Raw genomic sequence first — 12,500 nt, forward strand, 5'->3', positions numbered from 1 at the left:
CCGGCGTGGTCACTGCCTCCTCTCCTCTATCAGGCGCTCTGGACAGCCTCCTTCGTCGGGGGACGCTGACGGGTTCGGGTGTGTGTGTGTGTGTGTGTATACGCGTCCTTCTTCGGGATCTCGTGTGCACTTGCGAGCGCCATGGCAGGAGGCCAGAAGTATTACGTGAATTGGTGGATATAACGTTAACAGTGCGAAGCAGAGTGGTATGATTGTGATTCTCACATACTGAACTAACTTTGCATTAGTGAACTACTAATGTGAAATGAGTGTTGTTTTTCATAGTGCGTTATTAACACAGTATGGTGTAGATTTCCATAGGATGGTTGTGTGAAAAGCAAAAGGTTTCGGTAGTCAGCATGCTAGGCTGGTCGTTCAAACTTCATCTCGGCCGGGTCAAGAAACGGCGAGGTTTGGGCCCGACTGCGGCGTCGGGACACGGCGGTGCCGATGGCCGCAGACACCAGACGACCCCGCAGGAGAGATACCGTACCCGCGCCCGGCAGCAGCTCCTGCTGGAGAAGCACCATGAACTCCAGCGCTCACCGAAGAGGCGGAGAAGCAAACTGTATCAGCAGCGCTCCCAGGATAACACGGCGCCCAGGAAGGTCGGCGGCCGCATGCTGAGGCCACCTGTTCCGCCGCACATGCAGCTGCCGAACGGGAAGGTGAAAAGCCACTCGTTGCGGGTTGACGCAGCGGGCGGGGGGTGGCGCAGACCTCCCCCACCTCCCTGCTGGTTTCCCCTCAGACCAGACGCCCCTCCGCGCATACCCTACCATGTCGTGGAAGCTCGTCTGCGGGCGCATCGCAACCAGCTGTGGCGGCAGCAGGGCATGTGCTCCGCCTGCGTGGCCAGTCGCCGACCCCGGGCCGCCTCCATGCCCAGGTTGGGCGGCGAACGCTGTGACGAAGGGCCTCCAAGGGCAGAGAGCAAGGGCAGGGTCCTCGTGCTCGGAGGGAAGGCGGTCTCCGTGGGCAATCGCCCGCAGCCGCGAGCCCTCTCGTGGCCCGGGGAGGAACGGCAGCTAGATGCTGAGACGCCCAGCTCCTCTGTGCCATCCACCCATCGCAGCCGCACACTTAAAGGCCCCGGCGCCCTTCACGGATACAGCCAGCCAAGGACCCATACGCAGACATGGCCGCGCTTTCAGGAGGAAATGTTGCCACGCCATCCCAAGTGCCCCTGGCCAAGAGCGCAAGAACGACCTTGGGATACGTTTTCAGACCACTTAAGGGTGCGGTTCCAGCATCCGCCTGTGAATGATCCATCTCACCACAACGAAGGAAAACGGGACAAGAAATCCATCAAACACGAACAGAAGGGGGAAGATCACAAAATAAGTCAGAAAGAGACTGGTACCATGTCTGGGTTATCACAGAAATACAAGAAGATGAGAGCAGATGATATTGTATGGGATACAGGAAATGATCAGTCAGATGTGAATGACGCAGGCTATCTGACTGAGAGTCCTTTGCCAAAAGACGACTGTCATCAAGAAGCTGTTTGTGTGAAGTCATCAGAGCGCATTCTTGAGACGAATAAACACTCCCATTTGGAAGTTGAAGATCATGAGGACATGAGACCTCCATATGCAAGGCCACGTGGCAGTGATAATGAAGATAATGTTATAACAAAGAACCCCAAATTACCAAATGGAGATCGAGGGTTGGTGAAGGAAACGCACTTTAGCTCCAAGAATCCGCTTGGAATACAGGTGCATTTCAGGGACACAAACGACCAGATATCTTATCCATCGCTCCGTCCAGAACACTTGACCGATGATCTTGAAGCCAGAACTCCAGATCACCAGAAAGGAGATATCAGCATTACTGCTCGAAAACCCCTGAGTACAAGGGCAGTAACTGGCGACACGACGACGGTTGAAGAAATCCCTATAGCGATGATGCAGCAAGATAAACATGTGGTTGTGATTGGACAGGGCATGAGTAGCATGCACTGCAGGGAAGGCAAAGGGATCACAACAAACAAAGCCTCTGAGAACGGACATTGCATGGCGCGGGTCGAGACGTGGGATTGTGAGAAGAAGTGCAACTTGCAAACACAATCTTCAGAAATTTCAGACACAGACGAGAGCGGCGAGTCCTTGGAGGCAATGGATGAAAAAGGCGTTAAATGTATGGACGATCATGACACAGACGAAGGGTTTGATACGTGCGACGACTGTGACAGCGTCTTGACAAGGCTGTCGCGTAAGTCAAGCGTGGAGGCCCTCGACTGCGAGTCCGAGTCAGACATCTTGGACGGCCAAGGCCCCAGGGGAGGCGTGAGGGGAAGGGCGAATGGACATCCAGTGTCCCATTCCCGGTTCTCAAAGCAGTCCACAGAGGATTGTCGAAGTACAAGCCTTGCCGAGAAAGAAGAGCAGCAAGGTGTAGAAGGGGAGGCGTGTCATGCAGGCGAATACGCACCCACAGGGACGGCAGCGGGCATCACCATCACCCCTGCAACGATATTCGTGCCGGAGTCCCGCCTTCCGCCCCATCTTGCCCCTGGTGGGCTACATATTCTCGGAGAGTCCGTCGTCCTCCAGCTTCCTTCGCTCTCCGACACACAGAGTTTATGCGACAGTCTGGAGAGAAGTGTTTCCCCCTGTGGCGTGAAAGCTGCTTCGGATTCTACAGGCTCACCTTCAGTTCCTTCTGATTATCCAGAGTCGCCAATGCCTCTGCAAAACGGTAAAACATCGCCAACGCACTCTAATATCCCAGGAACTCCAGTGCTACTTGAGAATCTGATGTCGTCAGTTAGTATGCTAGCGCCTCGAGTGGTACGAGATAATACCATACTCTTACCACCGCATTCTACAAGTCCATCAGAACTGCTAATGCAGCCTCTAGAATTACTGATGCCGCAAAGTAGCCTTCCACAGTCACCAGAATTACATTGTAGTCCCCCAGACTCATTTAAGGTTCTCACTAGTTCTGTGCATCCCCAGAAGTCAGTTCCTTCCCCTCCACGCTCTCTGGAGATAGTTGCTAGCCCTTCAAGATCTTTAGAAATGCTTGCTAGCAATCCAGACTCACTAAATGAAATTCACATCACTCCAGAGTTAGTTCATAGTAGCCCTCTACAGCCACTAAAGCTACTTGCTAGCACACCAGAATTATTTTGTACACGACCACAAGAACTGGTTAATAGCAGTCATCTACAGTCTCTACAGCTACTTGCTAGCCCCCCAAGGTCACTAGAGCTACCGGCTAGTTCTCCAGTTGTACTCCCTCCCCATTCACTGGAGCTAGTTAACAGTCCTTCAGAGTCTTTGGAACCACTTGCAAGTCCACCAGAGTCACTGGAGCTACTTGTTAGTCCACCGGAGTCACTCCCCCAATCACCGAAGCGATTCGATAGCCCTCTAGAAGAACTTGTGTTACTTGCTAGCCCACCAGAATCACTAGAGCTACTGATGAGTCCTCCAGAGTCACTCCCTCCCCAATCTCTAGAACCAATAACTAGCCCTCCAGAGTCACTGGAGCTACTTACTAGTCCTCCAGACTCACCAGGACTAATCACTAGCCCAACCCATGCAGAAGCAATGGTCATTAGCTCTCCCCAGTCGCCAGAAATATTAGTGGATCCTCCACAATTACCACAGCTATTTACCAGCCCAGTTTCATTGTGTAGTCCTCAGCAATCACTGCGGGAGACCCCTCTCCTAAATGCAGTGCCCCTGCATAGTCCGCCAGAATCCCTAAATCCCCACAGTATGCTTACAAGGCATTCTGAGGCAGGTGTTGATAGCTGCCCTTTGTCGCCGGTACAAGCCATTAATTTTTCATCGTTGTCAACTCATTTTGGCAGCTCTTTGATGTCACGAACGTTACGGTGCAATCCAGCAGTAGATTTGTCAGGCGACCTCCAGGTCTCAGAAATACCGCCACCGAAGTTAGGTCCTGGTCGTGAGTTAATGGAAGAAACAGTGATTAATAGGGATGTACCGTGTTTTAGTAAGACAGGTGTGCGGAATGGTAAACAGAGAGCAAAATCGAAAATTCCTGTATGGAATCCCAATGCCTCCAAGGTGCCACAAAAGGAGGATGGAAAGAGAAAGAAGATGACATCACCAGCGTCATCCACCTGGACCGTGGCCCTGCACGGGAACAGCGACAGGCCACAACACTCAGAAAGTCCTCTCCCTCAGCCTTCTCATCCTCACAAGTCTTCAAATGATTCGCAGAGAAATGTTTCTAAATCGGTTTCGCTCCCTCTAGCGGACGGGATCCGTTTGCCTTCTCATAATGTTTCCAGCTGGTCCGATAACACAAGAGGCTCTGATATGACTCCTTGTGAAACTATTATGGAGAGAAAAAACAAAGGTAAACCACGAATGGCTGTCGAAGCATTGAACTCGTCTGCCGTAGATTCTGAGGGACATTCTGGGAGGAATAATTTGAATTATGATTCAATCCCCGCGGCCGGTGATCATCGGGGCGAAGAAGCACATGGACGTTTCTCAGGGGAAAGGGTGAGTTATGGGCATTCTCACCGTGACAGCGAGCGGTCGTTGACGGTCACACGCCAGCTGTCCTCCCCGGAGAGGCCCAGTACGACTAACCTGAGGACGGCGATGTCCTCCGCGAGCCATATGGCCAGAGACAACGCGAAGTCAGGGAAGGATATTTCGTTGGCTCAGCCGTTTCAGACTACGGACGCAGACACGCCGGATTTGAATCCACTGAAACACCAGACGTCTGTCCATGATGATCACAAGCGGGAGGACCCATCACTTAGAAGTCTTCTCAAACACGCTGCTGTGCCTTTCAGGAGTACGCCGAGCACGCGCTACGGGAAAGGAGACACTGGCACCGCACGTTGTCACGGGAAGGACGGCGATTCTCGTAATCTAAGCTCCGAAAGGGGGGGCAAATCGCAGAGAACGCTCGTCGAAAACACCCGTGGGTCTTCCAGCTCACCATCGAAAGTCCGCGACGTCATCGAATTTTGGAACTCGCGTACTGCGACGTCGGACATCACGCAGGCTGGGCGTAAGGGAGAGACCTCGGCCGTGATTGCCGACTGTGTCAATCGGATCGGCAACAGAAGTCTCGTGGGAAGCAACAGTTCTGTGAAGCGAGCAAACCAAATGCACGAAAGCATAGAGCAGAAAGAAGGACGACCAACAGACGCCAAGGAGGACAGCTCGAGTGAACGCCTCAAGGGCGACTGTCGCGATATTTCCTCGGGCAACTCCTCGGGAAAGGCAAGGGATAGCGTGGCCTCTCTCCGGCCAAAGATCGCAGGCGTCGGGACCGTGTGCGTGGTCGGCAGCAGCATCCTTCGGGAATGGCGATCCGCTCCTTCCTCGTCCTCTGCTCCCTGGGGTGATCCTCCAGCAGGGCTGGAAGAGGATCATGGCCGTCAGGAATCGCGTTCGAAGCTGCATGTGCATTCGTCTCCTTACTCAAGCCATGAGGTAACGTTGGCGAGGCAGTGCTCGTAAACATGTATTTTACAGATTTTTTTTTTCACAGAAATACATTATGAAAATACACGGGGCACTAACGCGCACGTAAGTACGTGGGAGCTCCCTCACTCACACGCTGACGAACTCCACCGACACCCACTCTGACTCACGTTCCCTCCCAATCTCGGTTTCCATGTTTCTTATTTCCCTCCACCCGGGAGAGCTGCTCCCATTATGACGGCCTCGAGACCTTTAGAAGGCAATTTACAGCAAGTAATGGGCAAGGAAGATCTCATTAACCTCCGTAGGGAATGCTTGTAAGGGCGACTATTACGCCCTTGGAGGAGGGAAGACGGCGTTTTCATCTGTGCTTTTCCTCTGGCTCTGCTTTCTCTCCCTTCCTTATCACTTGTAGATGAATAAGACAGTGAAGGGTGAGGTTCTGCTCTTGAGCATTATCTTTTCTGGTTACCGCCACGCTTCTTACTATTACGTCTCTCTGCCTTCTCTTTTTACCCCCCCCTGTTTTCCTTTTATTTTATCTTTGTGTATCAAGGACGCCAGACTTGCGTGACATCAAATGTATTTTATGAATATTGCTCTACGGTGGTATACTGGGATTTATGATATGAAAAATAAAAAGGAAGCGAAGGGAAACAGATTATTCATGTGCACTCATCCCATATAGGTTCGGCCTAGGATTGAGACGATGAAGAAAAAAATGAACCGAAATAGAACGAAAAACGATGGAATGAGAGAAAAAAATCCCATTATTATGCTTCATTATATGGAGAGTCGTTATCGTCAAGATTTGCAATCGGAGCAATTGTATTTACAGTGAATATTCGCTTAATTGCGAGTTCTTTTCAGATATTCCATGCTTGTCACTGAGACCCTCATTTGACAAGTAAATTACTTCCTTCCTGACACGTAACTCGTCCCAGTCCTCGGGTCAATTAGAATAACTGCTATTATGCATATGGGAGGAGATGTGACTAGGTTGCTGCGTGTTATGTAACACTGGGTGGATATGTGTCGTGTTATTCTTTATGCGTCTGATGAATCGGTTACACGTATAATGGGATTAGAGATTATATTTTTTATTCTATGGTGTTATCATTTATAAAATTATGCTACGATAAATCATGTTTAGTAAGTTGAGTAGACACGCCACCTTCATATCCTCCCTCCCTCCCTCTCTGCCCTTCCCTCTCTCTCCATTTCTCCCCATTCTCATCCCTTCCTCGCTACTTTCCCCCCCTCCCCTCCGTTACTCACCCCCTCATCACTCTTCTCCCCCTTCTCCCTCTCCTCCCTCTTCTCCCTCCCTTTCTCTCTCCCTTTCTCCTTCCTCTTCTCTTCAATCCTCCCCCTCCTCCCTTCATCCCTCCTGCCCACATAATGTCACGATATTCCGGCATTATGTAGCGTTGTTTATGACGTAATACTCCTAACTATTGCAGATTCCCCCCTTCGGTATTGCATCGATCGGAGGGATACGTTACACTAACAAACTCCTTCATTTACGCCGATAAGTCTCAGTCACGAGTAGCGAGTTTCTTTTCGCGACTCTTTAAAAATATTGAAAAAGCTGCGCACTCTGCTCCCCCCTACCCCCCCACCCCTCTACCCCCTTCTTCCCCTGCGCGTCTTGTTTTCGTTGCAAGCGCTTTGGCAAAATGGTGGGCGTGGGTGGGGCTGCGTCTCTCTCTTCGCCGGATGTCACCCGCCATTGTCTTTCTGGCGCTTTTAAGACACGACTTTTTTCTATCTTTTCTCTGTTTTTCTTTTTTTCTTTGTCCCGCCTCTTGCGATTGCTGAAGCGGTTAGAGAAACTGAGTTACGAATGGGAGAGGGAGAGATAGAGGGAGGTAGAGAGAAAGAGACAAAAGGTGTGTCTGTGTTTTCATGGGTGTGTGCGTGCGTGCGTAAGCGTGTGCATGTAGGTGCACGTGTACATGTACGTGTGCACGTGTGTAAATAAGTTTCGCGTAGGAGGTTCTGAAGATACGCTGTATGGGCGTGGGCGGGCGTCGGGGTAACGGATGAGAGGGAAGCAGGGGTGGCGAGGGTGGGTGGGGCGGGAGGAAGAGCAGGTGGGGGGGAGGGGAGGAGGGACGGACGAGGAGGAGTGGGGTGGCTGAAAAGAGGATCCTGCAAGGTCACACGACGTAGCAAAGGAAGGAGACTCATCCTTGGCCGCTGCGGGAATACCGGCCGAGGGATGCGTCAGTGCATTCACGACCTCTGACGGCGATTGCAATAAACGGGAGAGAAAGTCGGGAGATTTTCCTGTTGTTTTGTCATAGAGCTCTTTTTGCTTTGTTTATTATGGTAAAGATAATTTCCTTCTGGCCTAATTATGCTCCTCATTGTATTTCTGTATGTTAAACACACACACACGCACACACACACACACACACACACACACACACACACACACACACACACACACACACACACACACACACACACACACACACACATTTATTTATTTATTTATCCATTAAATATATATATTTATTTATTTATTTATTTATCTATCTATCTTTATAGGGTTATATTTCTATGTTTATTTGTTTGTTTGATTATAAGAGAAAGCTTGATCCAGTGTACATATGCTTGTTATATAAACGGGTATAAATATCTAAACAGAGCAACGTTTTGGTTTACATAGTCATATAAACAAGCTTAAAGTACCTCTAGCAATGTATGTATTATAGAAAAATAGTGTGTGTGTGTGTGTGTGTGTGTGTGTGTGTGTGTGTGTGTGTGTGTGTGTGTGTGTGTGTGTGTGTGTGTGTGTGTGTGTGTGTGTGTGTGTGTGTGTGTGTGTATGTATGTGTACGTGTGTGTGTGTTTGTGTTTGTGTTTGTGTGTGTGAGTAAGAATGTGAGTGTGGTTGTATTTTGAGTATGAGGGTGATCGCCCTCGTATACGTATAGTGTATGTGTATCCATGATATGAATGGGGTGAAAGTAACATGGTACCTTTCCGTCCGAGCGTTGCGACGTAGTACCAAGGAGCGTAGGCTGGACACTGCCGCCCGTAACGCTTGGCTGGCTACAGCAAACACTCTCTGCTCACCTGGCCCTGCGTCTCGCCCTTGCTACACCTCGCTACACTCGCCCGCGTCTGGCCTATCCCTCATTACTGGCCTGCAATCCCTGACCGCCCATTCCCAGCTGGCCTGTCCGTGATCCGCGTCACCCTCACACACCCTTCTCAGCAACACCCTTTTCCCTAGAGAGTTGCGCTGATTATAAGATTCGCTCAGTTTTATTTATCGAGGTGAATATGCAATTGACAGGTTGACAGGTTCGGGATGATTGATAACTGTTGGTGATGATTGTTGACGGGTTCACAGGTTGGTGATGCTAATCATTTGGTAATTAACAAGATTGTTGTTGACAATACAACGATGCTATTCGAGCATGTTGCAGTCGGCCTCTCTTCACTAACCTACCAAGTTCGTCTTCACCTCGAAAAAAAAAAAAATATTCGAAATATAACAAAGATAAAAAAGAACTGAGTATAGTGAACACTGTATTCGCCTTCCACTATACGAACGCGTCTGTGGCCGGTCTTCTTCGGGGAAAGCAGGCCGTTGCGTCAGGATCTGTCTCGCATAATTGCTCCGGCTTGGGTGACAGTGTCCACGATTTTATTCAGGGCTGAATATCGCATTAGGGAAAGTCTGCTAGCTGATCTTTCGCATTTAGTTTGCTCATGCCTATGTTATTTGTTCTGATTCTATGTTGTTTACATATAGACGCACAGACTTGAAAAGCAATACAAGGTTTATTTGTTGCAAAATTACTCATTCGGATGTACAAGTATGTTCTTTTGCGGTCTCAGATCAACCCATTCTTAACCCCATTTTATTGCTCGACTTCTCGCTAACTCTCAATTTTATTATTAGCGGCTCTGCTTCATCATTTCTAATTCTAATGTTTCAGTTTCCCCGTTTCATGGCGGGTGTTGTGCTCTCTGGTTCCATAATATCTCTAGTTTTATCAACCTTTGATTGAATCATTCACTTATTTATTCCCTCACCCACTTCACTAATTATTTCATTCATTCATTCATTCACTCTCATTCACTTACAAACTCACTCACTCACTCAATCACTCTCACTCGTTCATCACTCACGCACTCTCTCTCTCTCTCTCTCTCTCTCTCTCTCTCTCTCTCTCTCTCTCTCTCTCTCTCTCTCTCTCTCTCTCTCTCTCTCTCTCTCTCTCTCTCTCTCTCTCTCTCTCTCTCTCTCTCTCACTCTCCCTCTCTCACTTTCTCTCCCTCTCCCTCTCCCTCTCCCTCTCCTTCTCCCTCTCCCTCACTCTCTCACTCTCTCTCTCTCTCATTCCCTTACTCACTCTGACTCTGACTCCCATTCTTACTCCCACACGCTCCCATCAGACAAATCCAATCTTTCATCCGAACTCTTACATCATTATTCACTCGCTAACTCACTCGCTGACGCCCACTCAGTCAAACAAACACTCAATCCCCCATCCAACCAACCATGTCGTAAACACTCACTAAATCCACTCACCTTTCAGCCGTTTATTTTTCATGATATGGTATTGTTATTGTTGTTGTTTTTTTGTTTACCAGTATTTAGAGTTATTGTTTTTGTTGTATTTGTTATTTGTATTATTATTATTGTTATTGTTATTGTTATTATTATGATGATGATGATGATGATGATGATGATGATGATGATGATTGTTACTAATATTATTGTTGTTGTTGATGTTATTGTTATTATTATTGTTATTGTTATTGTTAGCATGACTATCGTCATCATCATCATCATTATTATCGTTTTGAATTTCATAGTTGATTTATATACCTGATGTTAGCTTGCACAAAATTTCCTGGTAGTCATTATTTTTATCGAATTTTTTAATTGCACAAATTCTTCATTTTGCTTACAGTTATCATTATCAAACATCTGCGGGAGTTCGTTTTTCCTTCGTGGGGGGGAGGGGGGGTTACAAAGCATCTGGGGGAGAAATTTTGCAATTATGCGTGATGCGTGACTGATGCCCAGCGAAAGAAAGGATGAAAAAGAAATGAAAAAAAGGTGGAAAGTTTTAAATGTTTTTTTCTTTCTTTCTCGGTGTTGTGTTTTCGCTCCTCGATGTATTTTGATTCGCCGTCGCATTCCGGAATAATGTTATCAGTAACTTGTCATGCAGATGATGCAGAGGCGGGGTGGGAGGGGGAAGGGTAACCCGATACCCTCGACCGGGGGTGGGGAGGTGGGGGTGGGGTGGGGGGGTCGGCATGCAGCTGCCTGCTCGCGCCTGTTGATTCTGTAAGATAACTCGGTGAATGGCACCCACTCTCTCGCTTATCCGGAACGGGCCTTCGGTGCCAGCCATTCGGGGCGTCTCGTGTAGGGGGGTGGGGGTGGGGGGCATAGATATGCTACTGCTACTGTCGCCTTTTCATCTCGGTCTGATTTCCCTTCCTCTTTTCCCTCGTCCTCCTCCTCCTCCTCTTTTTCCACCGTCTTCTTTTCCTCCTTTTCCTCCTTCGCTTTGCTTTCCTCCACTCCCCTTCCGCTCCTCCTCCTACTACCCTCTCCTCCTCGTCCCCTATCCCTACCCCCCCTGCACCAGCAACACTGACCCACAACTCCGGTTTGTAACTCTATCCAGCGGGGTATAAAGATTGCACACACACACACACACACACACACACACACACACACACACACACACACACACACACACACACACACACACACACACACACACACACACACACACACACACACACACACACACACACACATCACACACACACACACACACACACACACACACACACACACACACACACACACACAACACACACACACACACACACCACACACACACACACACACACACACCACACACACACAACACACACACACACACAACACACACACACACACACACACACACACACACACACACACACACACACACACACACACACACACACACACACACACACACACACACACACACACACACACACATACACACACACACACACACAACACACACACACACACACACACACACACACACACACACACACACACACACACACACACACACACACACACACACACACACACACACACACACACACACACACACACACACACACACACACACATACACACACACACAGAGCGAAGAGGCGAACAGTTCGGTCTGCTCGTCAATCCTTCCCGTAGGTTGCGATTCGACGCAGGATCGCAGGACGGCCCCGCGACGCCGCGACGGCCTGCCCTGTTGCGTAGGAGACAAATGGGCGGACGCACTCAGCGGAACGGATAATGCTGTCATCAGCGAGTTAGGGTCTGGGATGGGAAGGAAGCTGGCCTGTCATTACGGTCTACATGTGGTCTGGACGCTCTGCTCTTGGGGGTCCCCGAGGAGTAACGGGAGCGCAGAGTCATCGTCCGCCTTCGCTCAGTCAGCTGACGTGTGTCGGAGGGCGGGGGCGGGGCGGGGTGGACGCTCCTTTGGGCGTCCGAGGGGGGAGGGGGCGGTCACTACCTTTGGCTGTTCGAGGGGGGGTGCTCAAATGAGGCAGGGTGGGGGTACGGGTGGTCTTATTGACGTCCGAGGGGAAGGGGGGGGGGGCGTGGAGTGATCTTATGGCCCTCCGAAGGGGGAGGGGCGGGGGCGCTCTGATGGCCCTCCGATCGGCGGGGGGAGAGAGACAGAAGGCTTGCGGGTCATTAAGGCGTGACGTCATGTTGAACTGGATTATGATTGCGCCGAGGAAAAACCACCGGAATGTGGGTGGTAGATATTATAGCGTTTTTTAGCCATAAATTAAAGTTATATGTTACCTGGGAACCTTCTTGTGGCAGGAGAGGGGGGGGCTAGTTTTTAAACTTCTTTAACTGAACTTTTGCTGACATTCTCTATCCCTCCCTCCCTCCCTCCCTACCTCCTCCCCCCTCTTCCCTCCCTTTCTCCCTCCTCCCCCCTCTTCCCTCTCTCCCTTTCTCCCTTTCTCCATCCTCCCTCTCTCCTTATCCCTCTCCCCCCTCCTCCT

The 12,500-nt window shown here is 49.7% G+C and overlaps 1 protein-coding gene across 1 annotated transcript in view; it reads left to right on the top strand.

Annotated features, from left to right (window-relative positions):
• Positions 1–12,500, top strand: part of LOC147472441 (uncharacterized) — a 44,624-nt gene that overhangs the window by 382 nt on the left and 31,742 nt on the right. The window contains exon 1 of the mRNA XM_086550698.1: positions 1–5,435. This exon is cut by the window's left edge and continues 382 nt beyond it. Within this exon, the coding sequence (XP_086406824.1) occupies positions 360–5,435 (5,076 nt within the window). The 5' untranslated portion in view covers positions 1–359. The remainder of the gene's footprint in view (positions 5,436–12,500) is intronic.

This window comes from Penaeus japonicus, unplaced genomic scaffold (assembly GCF_977035675.1).
Source record: "Penaeus japonicus unplaced genomic scaffold, GWHDUDI00000001_assembly GWHDUDI00000001, whole genome shotgun sequence".
NCBI lineage: Eukaryota > Metazoa > Arthropoda > Malacostraca > Decapoda > Penaeidae > Penaeus > Penaeus japonicus.